The sequence below is a fragment of the Verruconis gallopava genome (genome assembly GCF_000836295.1).
Source record: "Verruconis gallopava strain CBS 43764 unplaced genomic scaffold supercont1.16, whole genome shotgun sequence".
NCBI classification, from domain to species: domain Eukaryota; kingdom Fungi; phylum Ascomycota; class Dothideomycetes; order Venturiales; family Sympoventuriaceae; genus Verruconis; species Verruconis gallopava.
The window spans coordinates 497,959-523,152 of record NW_015622152.1 but is presented as its reverse complement, the minus strand read 5'-3'; the positions used below and the strand labels follow the sequence as shown (position 1 = coordinate 523,152).

Here is a 25,194-nt window from a genome sequence, read left to right as displayed (position 1 = left end):
CTTATAACCATTCCAAAACCCCATAAAACCTTCAAACCACTAGAACCTATGCCTCCTCCTCGGCCTTACCCAGGAGACCACGAGCGATGTGGCGCTTGCGCAGGTTGTACCTGTGAACAAGATTAGCTTTTTAACTGTGAGAGATTGGGTCATCAACGTACTCAATGGCTCGCTTGCGAGCAGCAGGAGACTGGGTGAATGCGGCAGAGCCACCGAACGGACCTGCAAGTGCCGAGTTCTGAAGACGGACGATGCAAACATTTGAGGCGCCGCCAACATTAGCAGAGCAGGTCATGCCAGCGGGCATCTGAACCTTGACTGGGAAGTCGGTCGTTGTAGCTGCAGAAAGACCGCCGATGCCAATGCCTGGAACATTCTGAGTGACTTGAGCATCCTTGAATGCAGATGGGTCGGTGCCACCAGAGGTAGCATCGATCTGGGCAGTAAGAGGGCCAGCACCGTCCTGGTTGACCTGGTGAAAGGTCATAGTGATGGTACCGTCATCCGCAGTTGTCGGCAGACCAGAGGTTTTGCCAGTGCCAGCCGCCTTAGCAACACCCTGCTCTGTCGTTCCCTTGGCGGTTTTGGTGCCCGCGGACGAAGCGCCGGAAGCACTGTTTCCACCCCCTAGGAGATTGGCGAGACCGCGCTTCTTGTTTGCAGTGCTTGTACCCATGAAGGTGGCAATGGCAGCTTCAGCATCAACCGGACCGCCACCGTTAGTGCGTCCCAGAGCAGAAGCTTTGCTTGTGCCCAGCTCTTTGGAGCGGATGATGGAAGTGTCGGCCTCAGAGCCGCAGGCGGGAGTGGCACAGTCACGTGGGGTGCCGTCAATAACTAATTGTGTGGTCAGAGATTTCAGCAAGATAATCATTCTGTATACTAACCGGAAAGACCAGGCATAGTAACACCATTGGCACCAGTCACAGCGGTGATGACACCATGAGCAGAGACATAAGAGGCAAGAGCCAAGAAGGCGTACGAGTACTTCATTTTGACTATTGTGAACTGAACGTGAGAAGTTCTGGTAAAGATAAAGATAAGTTAAAAAAATCTAATTAAATTACCCGCACAGCAGGATAAAGAGATGAAAAGAGAATTGAGAGAGACTGCCGAAGCTAGAAGATGCTGATGATGATGATGATGATGAGAGAATACCAAGACCCTCAAGGCATGGCTGCTACTTATACAAATCTTGATCAAGGCTGTGTGTTCTTCTTGGAAAGCTTGATCTCTCAAGTCGGCCGTAAGAATTTTGCCAAAAGCCATGCATCTTTGCATCAGAGACGTGTGATTGGACTACACCAGAAAGGCCCATGGATATCCTGAGTGGCAAAGTTGCAAGACCAGACATAAGCTGAGCCGTCGAATGGGTTTGGAGACAGGAGCCTTGCCAAATTCTCAATTTGTCACAAACAGAGCAAACATTTTGGACCATTGGGATCGCGACGATCGTGGACGGAAACAATCTTGGGAACAGAAACCGCTAAAGGTCGAAACCGGGATCTATAACAGTCTTTCAGAGCAGGAACTATGCGCCAGCACAGCCCGAACGAGTATTGTGGAGGCATAACCTCGAAGAGCAACATCCGGTTTCGAAGCATGGACTCGAGAGATAGCGCACGATTCAGATCTCCATCTCAGACGATGCCGTGCTATCCGACAAGGGTTGAGCATCCGAAGGGAACACGGACGACAAAAGATAATCGGTGTTGCCACTGCACGGACAGAATCAACTGTTCGAAAGAATCGTGATGGGATTGGATACTCGAAAAAATTACTAACTTTGGTTGTTGTTCGAAGTGCCTGGCCTAGCGTATCGTATTTGTCTCAAATCGATTCCTCGTAGGGCAAATGGAGGATCGCTACAAGACCAATTCTAACCACAACGATATGCCGAGTGTCGGGTAAGCTGATCTCTTATCGTTGCATGCTTACAATTTATCAGTAAGAAAATGGCTAAGTCTTGCCATTCTCAAGTGCTTGCTGCAATCAGTAGGTGACTTTTGGGAGGGCCAATCTAGAAAAGGCAGTTTACAGTCTCGCAAGGCAACAACGGATCGAGACAATCGCCGATTCGCCAACTGAATCTTGGAGCGTTTCGAAGAAGAATTCATGGGCTGAAACGACGAACATTCCATCCTGTTGCATGAATCGGTGCTTGAGAACGGACCTTTTCTGTTTCTACTGTGGAAGGTTTTGGAAGTTGAAACTTCGAGGCAACGGGAGGGCCAATGGACGGTGAGGCTAGGAGGCCTTAGAACTAAGGCACCATTCCACTTGAACAGGCAACTTTTGCGAATTCGTGGAATGTCGCATCAACACATCAACAGTGAATTGCTAAGCCTCTGTCGTCTAGACCGCGCCCTGGCTCTCGGTTGATCCATTGTCTGGTTTTCTTAAATTGAGAGCTCTTCTACTCAAGCAGTCCCATTAGGCCTCCTGCATCTCAAGTATCCATGCTCAATTTTTTGATTGGCACCCAGGACCACCTGCGCGATATTTCCATACTTTGTATACTGTATCCAGTGCCGCTGGTGAAAATCCTGAGAGGACTTTTGAGATTTCTATTGCCTTGATTTCCTTTCTCGTCTGGCCAGCTTTGGAAGCGTCTTTTAAATTCGAACTCATCTGGCAGTGCCTCGGCAGTTCACTGCGGAGGCCCGGCGCTACCATCCCCGCAGATTGGCAATTCGGCTTCCAAATGCTGATACCTATGTCATGTTGTGCGACTAGGCTGCTCAAGCCAGAGATCGCTTCATAGTCGCATTTTTTTTTTCTTTAGTTTTTTGTTTCTACATTTCCAATTCTCAGTTCCAGTGCGATTACATATCCTACCTTGTTCAATATATATCAAAATCTGTGAAAGTCGCAATAGCATTTTCGGCCCCTTCGTTTATCGGCCTTTGATCTTCCATCCCTATCTGTGCTAAAGTCATCCGTGGAGTCCAATTCCCTTTTCGTCAAAAGCCATACCCACAATGCCTCTTAAATCGCGTTGGACAACACCGCTACCTGATGTTGTATTGCCGACATATTTGTTCGGCTCACCAACGCAGCCACTGTCTGATAAACCATTGTTGATAGAAGCCAAAACACCAGACACACATTATCTCACTCAGAGCTCCCTCCGTTTGTACTGCCAGCGGCTTGCAGCTGGACTTCGTGCCAATGGGTTGCAGAAGGGAGACCGAGTTCTGTTGTTCTCCGGCAATACTTTGTTTTTCCCTGTGGTAATCATCGGAACGATAATGGCTGGAGGCATCTTCACTGGTGGGTTTCGTATTTCTTCTGGCTTCCATTGCTACATACTCCATATTGAAGGCAAGAATATCGTCTTTGCTGATTGGTGGACTATCTAGGCGCAAATCCAACTTATACACCACGCGAACTTGCTTACCAGTTGACGGATTCGGGAGCTCGTTTTCTCATCACTAGCGAAGCTAGTCTTGACACAGCGTCCGAAGGCGCAAAACTGGCCGGTTTGCCTGTTGATCGAATTTTCAACTTTGACGACGGCTATGCCACTTTCGAGAATCGAGGAAAGGATCAAGGTGGCTTCCGACACTGGTCTCGTCTGTTAGCATCTGAAGCAGAAGGCCAAAAATTCCATTGGGACGAATTGAATCCCCAGCTGATTAAAGACACCGTAGTGGCCTTGAACTACTCATCTGGCACCACAGGTGTTCCAAAGGGTGTGATGATCACTCACAGGAACTATATCGCCAACGCTGAGCAGATGGATCATCTTTCAAGACTAGCGAAAGACTACGAAGCAATAAAAGCAAGAACGCGGCTTCTTTGTTTCTTACCAATGTATCATGCCATGGCGCAAACGATTTTTGGCATCAACGCTGTCAAGAATTTGACGCCTGTGTACATGATGCCACGGTTTGACTTCATGCTTATGCTTGAATACATTCAAAAGTTCCGGATAACGCAACTCGTCCTCGTCCCACCCGTTGTGGTCGCGATGGCGAAGCACCCTGCCACACGCAAGTTCGATCTGAGCAGTATTGAGAGGGTTGGTTCGGGTGCGGCTCCACTCGGACGAGAAGTCTGCGTAGAACTCGAAAAGTTATGGCCACCCGGCCGCATCAACGTAAAACAAGGCTGGGGCATGACTGAAGTTACGTGTTCTGCAATGGGCTGGAATCCAGACGAGTATAGTGAAAGTTTCAGTGTTGGCGAACTCAATACCAATTGTGAAGCCAAACTTGTGGATGAAAATGGCAACGAGGTGAAGCAAGGAGAGCGTGGTGAAATCTGGGTGCGTGGTCCGAACGTTATGAAAGGTTACTGGCGTAAACCTGAGGCGACCAAGGAAACGATCACCCCTGATGGCTGGCTCAAGACAGGCGACATAGCTTGGTACGACCAGGACGGAAAGTTCTTCATCGTCGACCGGAAGAAGGAATTGATCAAGGTCAAGGGTAATCAAGTTGCTCCAGCCGAGCTCGAAGCACTTTTGTTGGATCACGATGCGATCGCGGACGCTGCAGTCATTGGTGTTCCAGCGGGCTTTGATGAGGCACCACGGGCATACGTTGTTCTCAACCAAGGCAAGAAAGCAACTGAGAAGGAGATCCAAGATTGGCTTGCGAATCAAGTGGCACCTCACAAACGACTCGCGGGTGGCGTACGTTTTGTGGATGCGATTCCAAAGAATCCAGTGAGTTTGCTGCTGAAGCCTGTCTCCTAAGTCTATTACTAATGATGAGCAGTCCGGCAAAATTTTGCGTAAAGTCCTTCGTGACCAAGTTAAAGCCGAAGAGGAGGCTGCGAAGGCCAAGCTATAGAGCCCACGAAAAGGTCAAGGATGTTGAGCTGTCAAAGATTTGCCCAGAATTTGAGGTAAACGTAGAATCTCTAAGGACTATAAATCACCGCAAAGAAGCCCTTGTTTGATGCAAGGGAATACTGCATGGGCTGCGCGAGAAATTCTGTTAATTAATTTCAACTATAAGCGAACTTAATTGACAATCTTATCTTGTAAATTGTCACTCAGATTGAACTCAAAATGTCCCTTGGTTTTGCCCTTATTTCATGAAAGCTGTGACCAGTGCATATTTACGGATGCTAATTTTAATTTGGCCGATGAGCGTGACTAACAACAAGAGAGCAAAAATATCTCAGTAAATAGGAAGGGGTTAAACACTTTAGACACCGGCTTTTCTGGAGCTTGCTACTGGCCAAGGTTATCAAAAATCAAATTGATAGAGATCCATGCCTAACAATGGTGTCGCATCACTGATTGTGGAGAACGATGAAAAAGAGGGTTGGGGCAGCGAGAATTGCAGAGACGATATAGGATTTTGATTTTGAGAAAATTCGATCGTGTGGAGCTGAAAAGAAAATCTTCGGATATATATCTATACGGCAATGGAAGGAATTTGAATCATATCGACGAGTCTGGGTAAGCAGGGAAGGTGGGAGAAACACGCGCTTGATTCGCTGCTGAACTGGTACGGCTCATGTCTATAGAAGCAGGAGCCAGTTAATTGCCGGCGCTGGAGTCTGCAGACATTACTATGCAATGAAATTTACGTGCCAGACGATCATGACTTTGGACGTGGTTTGTTCAAAGCAAGAAAAACAGGAGAATTGCAAGAGTGGCAAGGGGGCTGTGGCAGTGCAAGGGTCGCTGTGGCTCTTCCGATCTCTTTCGGCCATGATCTACGTCCGCTAACGTTAGGGTGGATCGCAAATCGTGCAGGATGATCGCTCACATAGTGCTGAGAGAGGTACTTTGATTCTCCCGGCGCGCAACGTAATGCGTCATTCATGGCAGACTAACTTAACTTGAATGTTGCCAGTTCGTATTGCTAAGGTAATCTTACTTCCTTGTTCTTGGGGAAATTAGTCCTAGTCAACAGAGTGATGTTCGTCCCTGTATCTTTTCTACGTAATATACGAATTGGAGGATGAGGCGGAGGCTAATGTAGGTTGACCTATAGTCTCGATTGCGGATCAGATCTCGGGGCAGATCTGATCCCTCGACGTCATCGAGACTGTCTCGGGCTCTATATAAATCCAGCCCGCTCGTAGAACTCTGAGCAACCCCCACTTGAACGCATCAACAAAGAACGCCAGGCTTCTGTTATATATCAATTATCAACATGACGAAAACTGCTTTGATCATCGGAGGCAACGGCAAAGTCAGCCGTGCTCTCACACCTCTTTTGACGGGAGCCACTCCAGCGTGGAAGGTTTACAGCCTTATTCGCAATCCAGATCAAAAATCCGCAGTTGAGGCCCTTGGTGCCGAGCCAATCGTGAAGTCTGTCGAGGATGCCAGCGTCGATGAACTTGCGGCAACTTTCCACAAGTGCTTGCCCGTGGACGTCGTAATCTGGTCAGCAGGTGCCGGAGGGGGAGACCGAAGCCGCACTGAATCTGTCGACCACCTTGGGGCTATCAAGGTCATGGATGCATGCGCAAAGGAACACATCAAACGATTCATCATCGTCTCGGCGTTAGACTTGCGGGACAGAAACCTCGATCCACCTTCGTGGTACAACGATGACGACCACCAGCAATCGGAGAAAGTGTGGTCTGCTATAGGACCATATATGCGTGCCAAATTCGCTGCAGACAAAGAACTTGTGACTGGCAATGATAAGAGAGGGCTGGATTACACCATAGTCCGTCCGGGTCATCTTACCGACGACGGTGCGAAGGGCACCATCAGTGCTGGACACGTACATCTAGGAACTCCAATCGCTCGCGCTGATGTAGCGCAGACAATACTTGAATGCATCAAAAACGATGGCACCATCGGCATGGCCTTTGATGTCGTAGGTGGTGAGATGGCTATCAAATTGGCAGTCGAACAAGTTGTTGCCAAAGGAGAGGACTGCTTCAAGGGATTCTATTAAGCGATCAACTGTTATTGTACATCCAATAATATAAAATGATTTGACGACCCATCAAGCTGAGGCTTGACACATGTTTCTTCATGACAAGACCCGCGTCTTAACATCGACCTTCTATTCTTGTTCCGCTGTTCTTCTCTTTATACATGAACGTATCAATTATCTTCTGTACGTGTGTTTTAAGTGTTTGAGTGGATGTTCCAAACACGAGTTATTGAGTCCTTACGACTTCTCGAATACGAATTGACTTTCCCTTTTGGCAAGGCCCATGGATTTGGTAGTGTCCAGACCGTGATTACTGGACTCACAAGAAGAGCCATTGCGCAAGAGTTGTAGTGGATCAAGCGAATGATATACCGAGTTGACATTATGCATGCTCACTCCCTGATGAAGGAGATGCATAGGGCCTCGTGGTGTCTTGCCTATGCATCTCCTTCATGTGTGGCTATAAGCGTCAGCACTCAATATAAACCTTGGCTTGTCAGTAAGCTATCGAGCCTACTTAGCAATCAAAGCATATCCTCTAGAACTGCGATCGTGTCCTTAAGATTAGGGTAAAGATATCCTGAGCGGTGGATCATGTGCGCGTCCGGCATGCGAGGCTGAAAAATCTGAACTCAAGGCAGGAACTGTTAGAAGTCCAGGTGAAATTCGTCCTACAATCCAATCTAACGACCGGCGTTTGAGAAAACTGGTCAACACACATTTATCTTTTGACCTATAAAGCCACTGAACATGGCCAACAGTGATAGGGACTAGTAAAACATCCTGAGCATGTTTAAGCACATTACCAGGGTGGCGTTCTGGAAAGTGGAAGTTAGAGATAGAAGAGACGCACAAAATGATGACGTGCCAAAACGGCAGTTTAATATCTTCATCTAGACTAGTTCTTCAACAGCATATCTGACACATCACGACATAAAAGCATACCCATCAGAATACTTTCGTTACGATGGGTGTGAGAATCTCGCTAAGCTCCTGGAATTCGACCCCGAAACCCCAAGCCTGACCGGCGTTCGTCAACTACCCAGTGGCCATAACGATGCAGCTCTTTTTTTCTTCCTTGAAGCAATTGGTCTATCAATATCTTTTGTAAGGCATGAGGTTATTCAGGGACGAAGTCACTTTGCTGTTTAATTATGGCGTCTACTGGGAGGAGCCGCCGGAGATGGTGATGATTTCACCTGCGCATAAAGTGTCAGCATTCCGCGTACATTGCGAGAATAGAGGATCAGATATAAACATATAACAACGTACCGTTCACCCACTCGCTATCTGGGGAAGCGAGGAAGGCCACAACTCGAGCGACATCCTCTGGCACAGCACAGCGGCCCATTGGGCAGTGTGAAGCCATCAGCCTTTCGATCTCCTCCTTGGGGAAGTCTGGCGTGGCACCTGGGATGTAGTGCCACGCGTTCTCTGCGAACATGTCGGACTTGATGCCACCCGGGGCAATACCGTTGCAAGTGATGCCTCTCTTGCCAAAGTCGGTTGCAAATGCCTTGACGAAGCCGCGCACGGCCATCTTCGATGCGTTGTACAAAGCGTGATCCTTGACGCCCATAAGACCGGCGGCGATGGAGGTCATGAGGATGATTCTGCCGTTGTCCTCCATGACCTTGTAGGCCTCCTGGCCGACGAAGAACTGGGCACGCGCATTCAGGTTGAAGACGTGGTCGTACTTCTCTTCGGTGATCTCCTCAGTCTTGTCCCACGACTCGGTGCCCGAGTTTGACATGACAATGTCGATTTTGCCAAAGGCCTTCTTGGCTTCAGCGAACAGGCGCCGGATCTCAGGCACTTTGGACACGTCGGCCTGGATTGCGACAGCTTTGGCGCCATTGCCGTAGCCCTCGATGAGCTTGCAGACCTCTTGTGCGGGGCCTTCGGACGAGACGTAGTTGACGACGACTGAGGCACCACGCTTGCCGAGCTCGAGACACACGCCTCGACCGATACCACGGCCACCACCGGTTACAAGGGCGACCTTACCCTCAAGGGAAGCACCTGGGACTGCGATAACCATTTTGCAGGGAAGCGGAGGGCGTTTGTGAAGATGAGTGGATTTTGACGAGGCTGCCGTGTGCACGCTGGCGACAAGTGGCAGCTATATAGTTATGGCGGTCAGCATACTCCACTCTTTTTTGGGCAAGCAACTGCAGAAGCGGGGTGTGGCATCTACTCACGCCAATTGAACTGGACGACTGGGCGAAGGGCAAAGCTTGGAGGGGTATCAAGTAGGGCAGATGACAGAGGAGAGAGAAGGGAAAGACGTATGGTCCCACGGCGGTACGCTCCAGTTATATACGTCTGTCTGCTGTACCTGAATCTTACACAGTTGCCAGTTCAGGCGGGCGATCCAGGTGGGGATCCGTATTCGAGACTGGCGCGGTAGTTCCTGAGCAAAATTCGCCGGCCTGGCGCTTGTGTGGCCGCCGTACTATACTGTGTCACCCCGGTAGCGCTGAGCGACAGTGTATCAGGGCCCATAATTAGAATGGGAGGATTATCGTCATTGGCGGGGCCATATTTGGGCGCTGTGCTGGACGCCTCCAGAAATTTGCCCAGAGACACGGCCAAAGTTTGTGGGCTTGGGGCTGGACATGGTTGGCAAGGAAACCAATGCACGGCCGAGGGGGTGAGCCTGGGCCGCCGCCGCCGCCGCCGCCGCAGGGTGCGGAGCATCGTTGGAAGGCTGAAGCCAACCGGCCTGCTCGTTCTCTCCGACTGCGTCTTCCACTCCCTTCGTCACTACTGCACTGCTCTGTTGGACTGTACTTCTGGCCCTCCTGCCACGATGACAGCGCCGCCGCCGCCGCCGTCGACAACAACAACAACAACAACAGCACAAGCATCATCGTTCGCGTCATCTCTTTCCCACCCTTCCCTGCACACAAGCCTTTCCCTAATCAGCATCTCTGTAGGCCAGCACAGCAACTTACACCTCCCCATACAGCGGACGAGCCCTGCAAGCACCAATACCCATCCGTGCTCCGGTCCATCGCCTCCTTTCGTGCCAGATGATTCACGGCTGTTTGATTGCTGGAAGAAGCACAAACGATCATAGTTTCGTACGCTGGAACTGTTCTGTAGACCTGACACGTTGTCAACAAGATTCCATTTCCGTGCATCCATTCCCGGCCGGTGAGCCTGGCTGCCGCACAGTCGTTATCAGTCGTCTGAAAATAGATCTGCCCTTGGCGGCCGCCACCACAACAGGTACGCAACTCCTTGCATCGTCGTTGAAGGTGCGGGCTACTGCAGCCACTTAAGCAGGACGGCGCAGACAGCTAAGCGTGGCCTGCTCTCTCCTCATCATCACAATCGTTGTTGTTGTTTTACTTCTTGCTATTATTGCTATTACTGTGGTACTATTATCATCATCCTTATCACAGTTACTTTGGCCCAAGTACTACTGCCGGGCACAGCAGGGGGACACTCCACTTCTGCAAGGACGATGTAAAATGTGGTGCACACTGGAGCTCAACAAGCACGACAAGTGCCACAGCCACGTCGGAGGCGGAGCGCGGAATGTCGCCGAAGATCGGAGGGAGCCTGAGATTTCAAAGCTCCCCAGAGCACGTCACGTGAAGTTGCTCCAGCTTCGGTACCTGGATCATCGTCATGCTCATGCATAATGGTTCAAGATTTTGTCGCCCCGTCATTGGCACCAATGCATGCCGGCACAGGCAAAGTGTGATTCCTCAGTTGATTTGAATTTTTTTTCCTTCCCACTGAGGCCAGCAGCGGACAGTCACGACTAGTCCTTGTGATTTTGTAGCCCGAGCACCAGCCTTTTCTCTTCGAATCTCCTCTTCTTGACTTCCGTTTCTGTCACTGTAGGCCGCGTGGTTCGGTAATACCTTGACCGACGTCTTAAGATTTCGCGATGCACATTCTAGTGACAAACGACGACGGACCGCCCTCGTCCAAGTCTTCACCATACGTCCTCAGCTTCGTGCGCGCGTTGCAGGCGAATGGCCACACCGTCTCTGTCTGCCTTCCAAACACCCAGCGCTCGTGGATCGGCAAAGCACACATTGTGGGGCAGTCGATAAGACCATCGTACTACCGACCTCCTCCTCCATCCACCGAAAATACATTGAACTGCGATGACGGACACATATCGGATAAACCCCTGCCCGCCTCGAGTCAGGAGGAGGAATGGATCCTGGTGGATAGCACACCGGCGAGCTGTATACAGATCGGCCTGTTTCACTATTTTAAGGAGCGCGGGCCGGTTGACCTCGTAGTGTCCGGCCCGAACTATGGGCGAAACACCACAGCTGTGTTTGCGCTGTCGTCGGGAACGTTGGGTGGTGCGCTAGAGGCGGCCGTGTGCGGAAAGCGGGCGATAGCGCTCTCATACGCCTTCTTTGATCGCAATCACGACCCCAAAATCATCGCCGGCGCCTGCAAAGCGTCCATCAGGGTGATTGAGGCGCTGTACAAACAGTGGGACGACCGAGTTGGCGTATATACCGTCAACGTACCTCTGCTGGAAAACGCCGAAAAGCGGGAGGTCGTATGGACACACATGCTGCAGAACGCATGGACGAGCGGCTCCTGTTTTACAGAAGTGGAAGTCTCCTCTGAAGAGGACAAAGACGCGAATGAGACCGAGCAAGAGATACGTCGGTCCGAGTCGATGAGCTCGGAGCGGCCAGCTGCCATGATGAAGGCGTTGCAGGAGGGATCAGATCAAGGCAAGCATCTGAGGTACACGCATAAGCATTTCAAGTGGACGCCAAAGTTCAAGGACGTGTATGACTCCGTGGAAAAAGCTGGCCCGGGCAATGATGGCTGGGCAGTAAAGGAGGGTCAGATCAGCGTAACTCCTTTGCAAGCAAACTTCATGCATGTCCCTGGCTACAGCGGCACCTTCACCATATGATTAACCGGTTGAAAAATGCAAATATGATGCATTGGGATATCAGCACATAAGCTTAGTTCGAGAAACATTTAGCGGCATGAGGAAAAGTAGATTTTAGACGCATCACGAGAACGGTTATGCTAATGACATAGTTTGGGATGTTGCTTCTCTTCTGCTCACCACACTAAGTCTTGGCAGGTTTGGGCTAAACATTTACAGTTCGTTTACACTTTAAAAAGCTCGTATGGCCGAAGCTCTGAATGTCGCTCTGCAGCAGTCAACGATCCTTAACGCAATGCGCGCGCAGGCCTAGTCTTTATTAAGCACTCCGTTCCTCGTTCAATCTGCAATCAAGTGACAATGGGACTTCCTCATACAAACATTCACACTGTGGCCTATGTGTCCACGATGTGCTGCGCGTTGTCCATGAAATGCGCATCACGCTCGTGCCTTACGATCTTGACATCGCTCCAAAACCCATCGTTGAATCAATATTTGCTACGTCGAGGAGAAGAGGGGAGGATGGTGTCAGGCTTCGACAATGCAAGCATTGATCGACATACAGTAGTAGCATTGAGTTGACAGAGTAGAGGAGGGAAAGGAGTCTGTATGTTCCTACAACCGAACGACCTAAAGAAGAACGGAAGAGTCACGCGAGAGGTGCGTGGTCAAACACGATATTGCGGTTCTCGTTCGTCGTATCAGTTGTTTGACGCTCGACATGCCCCAGTCGCCGATGTAGCCTTTTCCGGGGGGACTTTCTTTATTTGTGGCACGTCGTCAGGTGGATAGGAAAAACTAGGGCCCTTCGTCTGATTTTGCAATGGAAACACTTTCAATTGAAATCGCCAGCATTCGCGCTATGTGCTTCACATTGGGTCATAAGCGCTTGCTCATCCTGGGAGGTTTTCGACAAAACTATCGTGCTTGCTCATTGAGAGTATGCCTTGCAGAACTGCTGCGCATGGAAAACTTGTGAGTCTCTCAGTCTTCTCGTCCCGTGATGCCCCTGGCCATCGGAGCTGCTGTCCCGGTGCTCGTACCCGGCTTTTCAGGGACGTACTGAGGACCTCCGTCTTGCACGTAAAAATCGACCTCATCGATGATGTCCCATACAATGTCTTCCGCAATCTGCTCACGCCACCTCTCGCCTATGCCTCTGACCCTCCTTTTCCGCGCCACTTCGTCTTGGACCTCTTCGTTTGTCCCTCCCATCGCTACATCCCCTTCTCGTCCGGCGGAGGTACCGTCTGAAGCACTTCCGAGTCCGAGATCCACAGGCGGGAACCAAAAATCAGGACCAAAGTTGACTTGCGCAATCCCCCCACAAAACGCAGCGACAGCTGGATAGTAGCCCAAACTTCCGTCATCAAAGCCACTCCTCGCGCCTTGTCCCTGTCCTACGGGAACGGTTGACGCTGGCGGTAAGAACGCGAGCAACTTCTCAAACGCAGTTCCTATCAACTGACCGTTCTTGTACACTCTGATCTCACTTCCGGGTAAACTTCGAAGCTGCACATCTTCGTGGTTCGGATGCGGTGTGACTTTATTGTACGGACCCCTATCAGAGTAGCCTTCCATAGGTTTTGTAGCTTGATACTCGAACTGCTCGAAGTAAACGTTTCCTCTAAAGGGAACAGGAATGCGATCACGAATGATATCATCGGCGCCAGAGGGTGGTTCATCGAAGCCATCGGAGACATCGACAGCAGGGTTGTAGATGCCCTCTACAACTTTTCTGTGGAGCGCGAGGGAGGGAAGCTTGATGAGGAGGCCGATAACGTCGCCCGTCCGTACGTGGTCGTTCTCGTGCACTGGCGGAGGGTTTGCGGTCTTCGATTTGGGTTTTGACTTTGACTTCGGTTGAGGAAGCATTATTTTACCGGCGCGAGAGCGATGCATGGTTTCAAAGCGTATGTCCGTAATGCCATAGCTATAGCCGTCGAAGCCGACGGGCGCATCAAGGGGCGCTTCCCTTCGTGCCCAACCCATCCGTATGTGTGGCTGGGGTGTTTTCTCTTGTCCCGTTGGTATAACAGGGCCTTCTGCTGGAACGCCGTTCAAGATCTTAACTTCATAATATAAACTACCTTCCCGCGCGAAAACATTTGCACGCGACATTCGCCAACCCTTCTCGTTCGTGATGATCGTCGCCGTGGAATCGAAGTGAAACCAGCGATCTGTATCCTCAATGCTCATTCTTGGACCATACGGCCGCTGCTCTGTTGAGCGGTAGTACTGCTTGTGGTGGAAAAGAGGGTCTGCGACGCAGGGCGAGTATCGATATGCCCTCTTGTTCTCCGCGTGGTCGTATGCTCTGCGCAGCTCCGTCTTTCCGTCTGGAGTGAACAAAGGCATAGGCTCATGGCTGACAAAAACAGTATCGCGCGGTGGATCGTAGTCACTCAGCTTGGGCTCGGGAATGCTGTAGCGCATGGGCGATGGCACTGAAAGGCCTTTCTGCTTCTTGCTTGCGGATTTGCCATCTGGAGTGCCACTTCGCCCAGCCGTTGCCTCACGCTTCTTTAGTGTGTCTTTCTTCTCTCGCTGCTCACGCTGGATAGGCTTTGGCACTGGCTTAGCAGACGCTGCTGGATTGAGCGGTGACGGCACAGAGGGTGCGTGGCTAGAGTCTACATGGGACGTCGGGACTGCTGAAGGCGTATTGCCGCGATTTGGCGACAGTGATTCGGACATTATAGGGATCTTCTTGATCGCATAAGCTTCGCAGATGAGATGGTTCAAATTCCGTGTGATTGGGCCCAAAGGTTGCGTCGTGCTGAGCTCTTGGAATTTTCCGTCTCCTCAACGCGTCTATGTCGCGCGAGATTCAATGCAAGAAGTGGAAGAGGAGTTCGATCGGCGTTTGGTTAGTCCAAACTCCGATCAAAAATCGACCCTCTAAAAAAAAAAGTTCACCCCACACATTGATCGCATAACAATTTGCGAAAGCAAACCACTTTTACACTTACCACGTAATCAGTATGCCAAAAGTTCCTCGGCCTGCGCAACCTGACGCGCGCCATAATCCGCTTGCTGAAGATTATTCTCCCGTTCAAAAGTTCAAGCAAAAGGCTCCTAAGAAGCGCAACCGACGAGACGAGAATGGAGAGAGCGAAGTCATTGGCACAAAAGCTTCACGTAAAATACTGCGCATAGGTCAGGAGCTCGCGGACGAAGATGAAGAGGAGCGCAAAAGCAGATACGTAACCTCGAGCAATCCAGCATTTTCATTCGACTCGAGGTTTGAAGGGGACGTGCAGAGCGAGGACGAGGATGATCAAGCGCAATGGGAAGATGAAGAACCATTTGGAGACGATCTTGACCAGATGATAGAAGAAGAAGTGGATGTAAAGGATCTAGAAGCATTTAATCGTTTCAATCCACCGACACTTGACGACTCGATAATACGTGGCTTGGGAGGAGACAATGACGGAACTTCAGCAAAAGAGGGAAATATTCAGGGCGCAGGAGGCAGCAGAAATCTGGCAGATATAATTCTCGCCAAGATTGAAGAATTCGAAGCAAACGGAGGCAAACCCTCGGCCGATCTTGACGGGCCTGCTTTTATGGAAGACGACGAAGTAGAACTGCCGCCAATGGCTGTCGATGTGTACACTCAAGTCGGCCTCATCCTCTCGCGCTATAAGTCAGGCAAGCTTCCTAAGCCTTTCAAGCTCCTTCCCTCTCTTCCGCCTTCGATGCTGGCCCATATCATTCCTCTGACACGGCCCGAGACCTGGACGCCCAATGCTATATATCAGGCCACGCGCCTCTTTGTGTCCTCGAAATCTGCCGTCTCACAGGGCTTTCTTGGCGGTGTTCTTCTTGACCGTGTACGCGACGATATAAATGAGAACAAGAAGCTGAACGTTCATCTGTACAATGCGCTGAAAAAGGCGTTGTACAAGCCGAAGGAGTTCTTCCGGGGTTTCCTGTTCCCGCTCGTTGAGGATAATTGCACATTGAGAGAAGCACACATCGTGGCTTCGGTGCTGGCGCGTGTGTCAGTGCCAGTCCTGCACTCGGCATATGCCCTTGCGCGCCTGTGCGAAATAGCGGCCGAGCAGATGACGGTACACACAGAAGCTGGCGGTGCTACAAATATATTTATAAAAACGCTCCTCGAGAAGCGATACGCTCTGCCGTATCAGACCGTGGACGCCTTGGTTTTCCATTTTCTGCGCTTCAAGATGCCAGCTCCAGGTCAAATGGACGTGAGCGATACAAGCAGCATTGAAGGCAGGCTACCGGTAATATGGCATCAGTGCCTGCTGGCTTTCGCACAGAGATACAGGGACGAAATCACAGAAGACCAGAGAGAAGCATTGCTTGATTTGCTTCTTGTGAGGGGTCATAAGGACATTGGGCCGGAAGTGAGAAGAGAGCTAATCAAGGGAAGAGGCAGAGGCGTTGTCCTTGAACAGCAGGACAACAGCAAAGCGGATGTAAATGGAGGAGACGATACCATGATGGATTAAAGGATACGGATAGACTGAATAGAGCGAGGATCGATGATAACCTTTTTCACCCTCGCATGGGGCTTGACGTCGACAATTCTATTGCTATTTCAGTGCTAATGCCTGACAACGTGTAGGAAATGTTCCGCCAACGCCACGCTAAAATGATAATGCCAGAAACAATCCACTGGAAAAAAAATACTATCCCGGAAACCTTACTTTCGTCATCACCCTCCAGAGGATTATCGAGATCTTTATGCTGATTGATCACCGTTTTCGGAAATTGTGTTCAGAGACATTGATAGTGGATTCAAGACTGTTCGAGACCTGTTGTGTTGACCTCCCAGTCATTCAATACCCAGTCCTGCGTGAACGCCATGTCGCCAAATAGATCCGGCGCGAAGACGTCGGTCCCACTTAACGTGAGGAAAGCGCCTGGTTCGTTACTATCAAACGCTGGCGTTGAGACTACAGATACGATTTAGTCGGCAAGAAATGCTCGAATGCGACGGGCCTTTTCGTAGAAAGGACGTACGTGGTGGTGGGACACTCTTCTTCGCATATGCGCCGCTTTGGCCCGTGAACTCTTCACGAACCCACCACATGGTGTCATACAGAACGCTGCTGCTAAACCGGCTGCGTACTCTCAAGTCGAGGTTCCAGCTACCGTCGCTATGCCTGAACGCACTATTGCTCCTCCATAAGTTCTGCAAACCCCACGAACTCTTCGCTGGTTTGTCTCCTTCGACCACAGAAATGTTTCTTTGGATATTGATGGAGGAAAAGAGTAGGGCCTGGGCTGTGGAATAATAATCACCGATCGATTCCGCGAAGGGCGTTTTCAAGCAACGCAAGATGACGCATGCAGCAAGGAGGACACCGTGGTAAACGTAGAAGGTGCCGTAAAGATCAATTTGCATCGACTTCACTAAGTCGTTGAACTGATGGACAAGTGCGCATGCAGAGTCAAATGCGGGACGCCAACTCTCCAGGTGCTTGTCAGCTGGAGTTTTGAAGAATTGGAACGCGTGCAACATGAGCTCAGATATCTTCAAGTATAGAAGCTCCAGTGCCGACAGTTTCGCAGACTGCCGCGACTCGCAAAGTGCAAGCTCTGCGAGATAATTTTGTAGTAGACTGTCGAAGGAAGAGCATTGAACTTGGCTTGAGATGACAAGGCCGTTCTTTGCAACGGCCATAGAAGCACGTACGAGGATGTCGGAGACGTCCATTTGGAAACGCAGAGGTAAAGGCAGTGCCGCCATGTATTGTTGTGAATTTTGAGAGAAAGGTGTCATTATCTGACCAAAAGAATTCCCCATACAGCATGATGATCTGAAGACTTGATCAGTTCCCCATTCGCCAAAGCGTGGCACAGTGTTGAAACTTACCGCTGATACAGTACAAGGCAGTGAGCATAAAGTTGGAACCTTCGCTTGCATTCGGCTTCTGAAAGTGACAGTTTAATGCGCGAGTAGTCTTGGGTTGCTTCAGGATTGTTCATCCCAATCCTCATTGCCGCGTGCAACAAAGCGGAGGAAAACACATACGGCATCTCATCATATGTCTGTGTCTCAGGAAAGCTCCAACTGAGCAATAGCAGAATCGCGGTGATCGTACTCGTTCCCGTTGTTGGCGAGAAAATTGATGTCATTGCGTGAGTTAACGCTCGTGATCTCAACGCGGGCATAAGGCCAGGATCCTTTGGCCACCGTCGCGAAGCAACAGCCAGTATAGACCAGAAGAGAAAGGACGATTGCGCGTAGATATCATTTGGTCTCAGAGAAGAATCGATCAACGGTAGAAAAGGATGGTAGCATCGAAAGTATTTGCTGAATAAGTTGTCAATCACATCTGCGTCAAGCTGAAGGCCGTCGACGCTCCGGGCCAATGTTTGTGCTGAAGACTGATAGGTGTATTGTGGATGTAGATGTGGTGGATGTGGTGGTGGCGGCATCACGTCTGTCCCAGAGCTGGTTAATCTAGGCTCCTGATCAGATCTTATGATTGCCACAGAAGGATGGGCAATCGGAGTGTCGGTAAAGGTGATACCAGAGCTTTTTTGCGACCGACTCGATCGTGAATGAATGGAATCGCCAGCAGCCAGCGGACTGGGAGCGGGCAGAGCGGATAACGCTGACCGTGCAGCAATAGATGTCCGAAGGTTGTCGTCGCCAGTCAACTTCGCCACTAGCATTCGTTTTGGCGCACGCGCGAGAGCCTCCTTGTCGCGTTGTCGTCGTCCTCTAACATGTCTTGGTTCGTATGCACATGTGAGGCTCATTCGCGCGCATCGTTCGCAAGGCGTGACTAAGTCATCGTTCGTCCGGCACTTGATTTTCTGCTGTCTGCAATTCGAACAAGCCGTCTTTAATCGGTGGCCAGAGCTCTCTCCTGCTTGGAGCCGTAGCGGAACCGGAGCATGCTGATGTCGGTTTGGTGGCGTGGATCTCGGGAGTGCTCCATTGTGACGACCCCGATCCATAGTTTAGACCACTGTTTAGCTTGAAGTGCAAGACATGTGTTAGCAATAATGTTAGATGAAATGAGCGAAGAAAAACTTCCAGCCTTTGACTTTGCAGAGGCACCTCGTTCGAAAGACGGATCTAGGTGGTCTTTTATGAATAATTAGTGGGGCCTCTCGAGGATGGACGAGCATATACGTCGTTGAGTCTCTTGCCGGAGCAAATGGATTTACCCTAACCTGGTACGAGGCTCTGCTTGGCGTCCACTTCATAGTGCATGCCGATCAGCTTATCTTTGCACGTATGCGAGCGTCGCTATTTTCAAGTCGACGACATGGCAACGTTAAGGATCAATGTGATCCTGAGTAGCATTGTGTTACATCTGCTCTTCCTCAGCGGAAGATATTATCTGCCACAACGTATTATGTGACATCACTGGGTCGAATTCAACTTTCTACATCACACTCTTGTGAGATCCTCAGGTCTCGAACGCTACGTGTGAGCCTTCTTTACCTATCTGTGGTAGCTCACATATCCGACCCTCAACTTTCCCTCTTCATGTAGTCACTCATTCCGGCGTCATCACAAATGCGGAGCGGTCCAAGGGGATGTAGGTACAATTTAATTGGAAATGAACACTTTACCGCCATTAACATGACATTTTGCACCAACACGCTTCGTATTTTTTTAACCCGACAACTTGAACATTCGTCTTAGAACCTCGTGAAGGGCAGCCACTTTCCTCTCCAGGTTATCTTGACCCAATCGCCCTTCTCATCCGTCTCCTTCTCCACGTGGGTGGTGAACGAGATAGCGCTCATGATACCGTCGCCAAACTTCTCGTTCAGGACGGCCTTGTACGCGTAGCCGTAGTTTTGCACAATCTCGTACAGCCTATAGATTAGGGGGTCCTTGGGTGGCATATCCAGCGTCCGGCCGCGATCTGGCCATTGGTATAGTTGCTGCGAGAGCAGTCCGTGATCGATGTCCAGTAGCTTCGAAAGTCTCTCAATGTCTTGCGCATTGGCCTGTGCCTGTCCGTAGAAGAGAGCTGCGACAGCCACTTCGTCTCGGCCAAGTTCCTTGGCTATAGCCTCAAACGAGAGATTCTTTTTCTTTTTGCCCTCGAAGAGAGTTGCGGACGACGCAGGGAGGCGGTCAACTAGCGAGGCATCGAGGGTTGCAATTGGATGATCTTGGGTTCCAAGCTTAGAAGCCGACATCCTGCCGATGACGTACCTCAATGGACAAGCACACTGCACTTCAGTAGCGATACGGGAGGCAGTGGTGATGGCAAGGGATGCACGGTACTGGGTCTGCGAATGGGTTGAGGAGGAAGAGGACGAGGAGGCGGTGGTGATGTTGGCAGTGGCAGCAAGGTCTCCACACGATGAGATAGTCGGAGGGACACAAGGCGTATTTATGGACGAAGCTCCCCCGGCATCTAGGCAGTTGAATCTTGTAATAATTACAACGCTATCTCATTACTGGGCCCAGTCCGCGGGCTGAAGGAACGTCACCTGCAGATTGAAGTGGAGGGGCAAGCTCCGGGAACTGGAGCCCGCTCCTGGCAATTATACGCCGAGCAAAGACCGGCCGACGGTCGGGTGAAGTCCCGCCGCATGAAAAGTGTAGATCCGTAGCGTCCGAGACGTGGTCGATGCAACGAGCATTCAAATTCTGGAAGCGCGCATCTAAACCGCAAGCCGCATGGTTTGCGGGCCCCTGGCAAGGGAGCCGAAGTCAGGAAGTGTCGTAGTTCTATGGCGGCCGGCGAGGCTGAGGCGAGCATGAAACGTCATGCCAAGTCTGCGCGGGGCAGACTCGTGCGACGCGTACTTGCAAAGCTAAGCCCCCACCTTTCATTCAGGCTTCGAGCAATCCATTGACATTGTGCGTCCTTTCAAAGGCATTGTACTATGGCAGACGACGATCTGGCGTACGGCGAATACCATGGACAGGGCGGAGAGACGAGTGAGCGCGGCTTTCTGGGAGATGCATTTCGCAAATTCACCTCAGGACGACGACCCGGCAACGACCAGCAGCCGGCCTCTTCTGTGCGTAGACCCCTCGAGCCTGCAAATTCTCTGTGTTTTAGCAGCAGATTCTCATCCTTTTCGATCTGTTGGAGTTGTCCAGCAGTTCGAACTTCCCATCGCTCGCTCGGACTTGCTGAAACTGACGTGCTGCGCTCTCTTCCCTTTCCCCCAAAATTAGTTGACGAGCGATCAGGCCGCTAATCAACCTTTCAGAACGTAACACAAACGTACCAACCGCATCTATCTGGACAGCCTCAAGGCATCGGATCCTCTCCAAATCCCCTGCAAGGCTCCGGAAGTGGCATGTCGCTGTTCGACAAGCTGCAACAAGGGGTGCACAAGCTAGGCTACGACCTCAAAACCAAAATAGCGATGAGCGAAATCCACTCCCACACCCATGATGGAGGTCAATGCCACCCAGGTGCTCATGAACTGCACAAAAAGAACAGGTACATGAGTTTTGCCCCGCAAAGACCCAGCGGAAATCATGTCAAGTGGTACGTCGACGGCTGTAGTTACATGTGGGCCGTCAGCAAGGCATTGGAGTCAGCAAGAGAGAGCATATGGATACTGGATTGGTGGCTAAGCCCTGAGCTGTATCTTCGGAGACCGCCTGCGAAGAACGAGCAGTACCGGATCGACAACATGCTAAAGGCCGCCGCCGAGCGAGGAGTGAAAGTGAACATTATCGTATACAAAGGTAATATGCAGCAGTTGATAGAAGATTGCAAGGTCCGGTTTTGGCGTCTTAAAAACTTGGCTAACCGCATATTCAGAGGTTACTCAGGCCTTGACGCGTAAGTACCTAAACCCATCCGTACCTGACTACCTGCACTCGATGCTCCCAGCGTCTGTCGACCTAGTGACAAAGACAATGACAAAACTTGGGCTATGGGCCATCTTCTCATCTCTAGAACGGCTTGAACAGGACTCCCCGCTAATTGAGCCTCCTATTTCAGTCTCCTCGGCGCATACGAAGCATCACCTGGAAGGACTGCATCCCAACATTTGCGTGTTCCGTCATCCTGATCACTTGCCGGATAAGCAAAATATGGTATGTATGAAGTGGAAATTCAGCATGATTTATCTAAAACGGTAAAGCAATTTGTCTTTCGGTGCTGAATTGACGAACAGGCTCAAGACTTCGTTCAAGGTCTGCAGAATCTCAAGTTGAGTGCATCTTCGCTAGCTTCGATGCCTGGAAATGCGCTCAGTGCTCTTTATGGTTCCACTGAAGACTCCGTACTCTATTGGGCTCATCACGAGAAATTATGTCTGGTCGACGGTACGATGGCCTTCATGGGTGGTCTTGATCTTTGCTATGGTCGATGGGTACGTCTCAAGTTCCTCGTCCTCAATTGGACTTACAAGGATACTTATATCTAGTAGGACACAAATCAGCACTCAATCGCAGACGTTCATCCTGGAGATCTGAACCGCATCGTATTTCCTGGTCAAGACTATAACAATTCCCGGATCATGGACTTTCAGGATGTCGTAAGTGAATCACTGTCTACTTTATCAATAACGACCATGATTTAAGAGTTCTTCATTGCATTTAATTCCACCTTACCAATCAAACCTGTGTCTGCTCTGCTGATCTGTGCTTTAGGTTCACTGGCAAAATAACAAGCTTGACCGAACTAAGAACTCCCGTATGGGTTGGACAGACTTGAGTATCTGTACGTATTCGACAAATCACCACGTCAATTTTTTTGTCGAAGTGAATTGCCGAATCATAGCACCCGTCCATTAAAGCCGTATTATGCTAACCAGTTATAGGCATATCTGGACCAGTCGTTCATGACCTTCGAGAGCACTTTGCACAAAGATGGAACTTGATATACGAGGAAAAATACCGTGTCCGAAAGGACACAAGGTATTCTTTGTTAAGCGTTTCTTCAGCTCCAGGAGTTGTCCATCCTCCTCAACAGATTCCAAGCTATCAACAAGAAGTCCCTCAATTCGCACCACCTCCGACTCAAGTGGCACGAAGCTTTGAAGGTGAAGATGAAGACAGCCGTGGGCTTTATGACGATGACGGTGGCGAGAACGACCGCGGCTTATTCAGCGGACGGGAGGGCGGTCTCCGCACCAAAATGAAACATCGTATCGAACAAGAGTACAAAGAATTTGAAGAAAGCAAATACGGTCAGCAAATGCATCAGTATGCAGGCCGTTATGGATTGCATACTCATCGGCCAACACCACCTGGGGGCTCACATGTCGGTGCTGGCTCTGATTTCTCTGTTCAGCTGACGAGAAGCTGTGCGAAATGGAGCCATGGTGTCCCAATTGAGGTGTGTCTATCAGCTTTGAAAATTTTGCTTGCGCTAATGGAGAGATGGTTAGCATTCGATCGCGAACGCGTACATTGAAGTTATCAAAAACAGCGAGCATTTTGTATATATTGAAAACCAGTTTTTTATCACTGCTACGACCGACAGGCAGCGGCCCGTTAGAAACAAGATTGGTGCCGCCATCGTCGAACGGATTATTCGAGCTGCACGAAATGGCCAGAACTGGAAGATGATCGTAATCATGCCAGCCATTCCTGCGTTTGCTGGAGACCTTCGCCATGACGACGCGCTCTCGACGCGAGCCATAATGGAATTCCAGTACAACTCGATAAATCGTGGCGGTGATAGTATTTACGAAACCGTTGCTCGTGCTGGCTACAACCCAATGGACTATATTCGATTCTATAACCTACGCAACTACGATCGCATAAACACTTCTGCCACCATGGCAAAGGTAGAGCAAACCAGCGGCGTCAAATACGAAGATGCACGAAAACAATTTGACGCAACTTATGGTGGTGGCTTCCGGGATGATGGGGCATCTCAAAGTCGTGGGTTACACGATATTCAGACTCGAGAACCATATCCTGGCCAACAACAGTATACCGCTGTACAATCTACGTATGGACAACTGCCCACGCAACATCAATATCAAGCTTACCACCCATCTGGTGGGGCTGCACCACCACCGTTGCAGCAGGAATACCCTGCTGAGCTACCCGGGTCGGAGTATCAAGTTCCTCCGCCTCCATCCGGCCCGACACCACCACAACAGCAGCAAGAAGGATATGGGGATCGGCCGCAATACCAAGGGCAAAATCCTCTTGGTCAGTACCAGCAAGCTGCACAGACCGTCACTGGACCTTGGAGCAGTGGCCGGTGGGATTCCGTCGCCGAATGCTATATGCTCAATGGCGAGGACATTCGTAACGTTCCATGGGAGGGTCCTCCAGAGGCAGAGATTGATGCGTTTGTCACGGAAGAGCTCTATATTCACTCTAAGCTTTTGATCGCCGATGACCGGATCGTGATCTGTGGTTCTGCCAACCTCAATGACCGTTCTCAACTTGGTGACCATGATTCAGAGATTGCAGTTGTGATTGAAGATCACAATATGATTGATTCTACAATGGACGGACGGCCATGGAAGGCATCCCGATTTGCAGCAACGCTCCGCAGGCAGCTGTTCAAGAAGCATCTTGGATTGCTACCACCCCAGGACTACGAAAAGGAAGAGCCGAATTACTTGCCAGTTGGCATTCCGAATGAGTACCAGTAAGTTCATTCGTGCAGGCATTTCATACCCTTCAACCTAAGTTCTGTGACAATATCTATGCGCGCCCTAAATTCAACGCTAATATAAAATAGATTCGGCACAGAAGAAGATCGCGTTGTTGCAGATCCATTAGATCAAAGCTTCCTGGATTTATGGAATACCCGCGCAAGAATCAACACAGAGGTGTTCGGCAAGGTGTTCCATCCAGTACCTCATGACAGTGTTCTTACCTGGAAAGACTATGACGAATGGTACGAGAAGCACTTCCGTGAGGCAGATCCAAAGGACAAGAACAAGGCCAAGCCAGTGGGCAAATACACAGTAGGCCACGTGGTAGCAGAAGAGTTTCCCGGCGGCGTTAGCCAAGTAAAAGAAGAGCTAAGCAAGATTAGGGGCACTCTAGTCGAAATGCCTCTGCTATTTCTCAAAGGTGAGGACATTGCCCAGGAGGGTCTAGAGTTTAATGCCTTTACGGAAGAAGTGTACACTTAATTGAGGAGGATCCAGAAGGAGTGTCAGCGCATAGTTAAGCAGTGGTACGATGTCTGAGAATGCAAACAACATGAGCTTTTGTTTTCCAGCATGCGATAATCGGGAACGCTACCTAATCATTCCCATGCATCATACAATGAAGCGGCTGACGCTTAAACAATTTCTCCTGTCAAAAAAACGTTACTGAAATATTAAACGTATTGCTAAATGAAACCAAGCCTGTCCTCGGAGCAGTTGAAATTGTACGATGTAGACGCTGTAGTCAATGACGCTTCTCTGCGGCGACCGTAACTACATCGGCCAAGGTTGAGAACCGCAGCCTCGCGGGGCGAGGCGTGGGCGGCTCAAAAGCTGTTAGCTAGAACCTCGTCACCGCCCGCGTGCAATCAGTAAAGTGGTGCGTGAGATGAGTTC

At 50.2% G+C, this 25,194-nt stretch overlaps 10 protein-coding genes across 11 annotated transcripts; 5 read left to right on the top strand and 5 right to left on the bottom strand.

Annotated features, from left to right (window-relative positions):
* Positions 1-46: 46 nt before the first annotated feature.
* Positions 47-993, bottom strand: PV09_05375 (uncharacterized protein; the record flags this gene model as incomplete). Its single annotated transcript, XM_016358873.1, has 3 exons — positions 47-110; positions 162-837; positions 888-993. The coding sequence occupies 3 exons, from the start codon at positions 991-993 to the stop codon at positions 47-49; spliced, it is 846 nt and encodes a 281-aa protein (XP_016213492.1).
* Positions 994-2,794: 1,801 nt separating this feature from the next.
* PV09_05374 (uncharacterized protein) lies at positions 2,795-4,972 on the top strand. Its single transcript, XM_016358872.1, has 3 exons — positions 2,795-3,273; positions 3,363-4,672; positions 4,725-4,972. Exons 1-3 carry the CDS (start codon positions 2,982-2,984, stop codon positions 4,797-4,799), a joined length of 1,677 nt encoding a protein of 558 aa, XP_016213491.1. The 5' UTR covers positions 2,795-2,981; the 3' UTR covers positions 4,800-4,972.
* A 785-nt stretch (positions 4,973-5,757) lies between these two features.
* Positions 5,758-7,002, top strand: PV09_05373 (uncharacterized protein). Its single transcript, XM_016358871.1, has 2 exons — positions 5,758-5,830; positions 5,958-7,002. Exon 2 carries the CDS (start codon positions 6,120-6,122, stop codon positions 6,876-6,878), a length of 759 nt encoding a protein of 252 aa, XP_016213490.1. The 5' UTR covers positions 5,758-5,830; positions 5,958-6,119; the 3' UTR covers positions 6,879-7,002.
* Positions 7,003-7,717: 715 nt separating this feature from the next.
* PV09_05372 (uncharacterized protein) lies at positions 7,718-9,457 on the bottom strand. The gene is made up of 3 exons (XM_016358870.1): positions 9,062-9,457; positions 8,133-8,982; positions 7,718-8,059 (listed from the first exon to the last, which is right to left on the bottom strand). Exons 2-3 carry the CDS (start codon positions 8,899-8,901, stop codon positions 8,022-8,024), a joined length of 807 nt encoding a protein of 268 aa, XP_016213489.1. The 5' UTR covers positions 8,902-8,982; positions 9,062-9,457; the 3' UTR covers positions 7,718-8,021.
* A 1,076-nt stretch (positions 9,458-10,533) lies between these two features.
* On the top strand, positions 10,534-12,107 carry PV09_05371 (5'/3'-nucleotidase SurE). Its single transcript, XM_016358869.1, has one exon. The coding sequence runs from the start codon at positions 10,765-10,767 to the stop codon at positions 11,767-11,769; it is 1,005 nt and encodes a 334-aa protein (XP_016213488.1). The 5' UTR covers positions 10,534-10,764; the 3' UTR covers positions 11,770-12,107.
* Positions 12,108-12,445: 338 nt separating this feature from the next.
* Positions 12,446-14,570, bottom strand: PV09_05370 (uncharacterized protein). Its single transcript, XM_016358868.1, has one exon. It carries the CDS (start codon positions 14,443-14,445, stop codon positions 12,733-12,735), a length of 1,713 nt encoding a protein of 570 aa, XP_016213487.1. The 5' UTR covers positions 14,446-14,570; the 3' UTR covers positions 12,446-12,732.
* A 107-nt stretch (positions 14,571-14,677) lies between these two features.
* On the top strand, positions 14,678-16,421 carry PV09_05369 (uncharacterized protein). Its single transcript, XM_016358867.1, has one exon. The coding sequence runs from the start codon at positions 14,733-14,735 to the stop codon at positions 16,227-16,229; it is 1,497 nt and encodes a 498-aa protein (XP_016213486.1). The 5' UTR covers positions 14,678-14,732; the 3' UTR covers positions 16,230-16,421.
* On the bottom strand, positions 16,271-18,854 carry PV09_05368. 2 transcript variants are annotated; one of them, XM_016358865.1, is made up of 3 exons: positions 17,600-18,854; positions 16,744-17,543; positions 16,271-16,676 (listed from the first exon to the last, which is right to left on the bottom strand). In XM_016358865.1, exons 1-3 carry the CDS (start codon positions 18,691-18,693, stop codon positions 16,519-16,521), a joined length of 2,052 nt encoding a protein of 683 aa, XP_016213484.1. In that variant the 5' UTR covers positions 18,694-18,854; the 3' UTR covers positions 16,271-16,518. The 2 variants fall into 2 exon arrangements, with proteins under 2 accessions (XP_016213484.1, XP_016213485.1); XM_016358866.1 differs by having other exon boundaries at positions 16,271-17,543.
* Positions 18,855-19,009: 155 nt separating this feature from the next.
* On the bottom strand, positions 19,010-20,189 carry PV09_05367 (cyanate hydratase). The gene has a single exon (XM_016358864.1). It carries the CDS (start codon positions 19,894-19,896, stop codon positions 19,387-19,389), a length of 510 nt encoding a protein of 169 aa, XP_016213483.1. The 5' UTR covers positions 19,897-20,189; the 3' UTR covers positions 19,010-19,386.
* Positions 20,190-20,458: 269 nt separating this feature from the next.
* On the top strand, positions 20,459-24,998 carry PV09_05366 (uncharacterized protein). Its single transcript, XM_016358863.1, has 10 exons — positions 20,459-20,730; positions 20,926-21,412; positions 21,489-21,509; positions 21,672-21,766; positions 21,847-22,044; positions 22,102-22,209; positions 22,325-22,394; positions 22,495-23,012; positions 23,065-24,287; positions 24,381-24,998. Exons 1-10 carry the CDS (start codon positions 20,593-20,595, stop codon positions 24,778-24,780), a joined length of 3,258 nt encoding a protein of 1,085 aa, XP_016213482.1. The 5' UTR covers positions 20,459-20,592; the 3' UTR covers positions 24,781-24,998.
* The last annotated feature ends 196 nt before the right edge of the window (positions 24,999-25,194 follow it).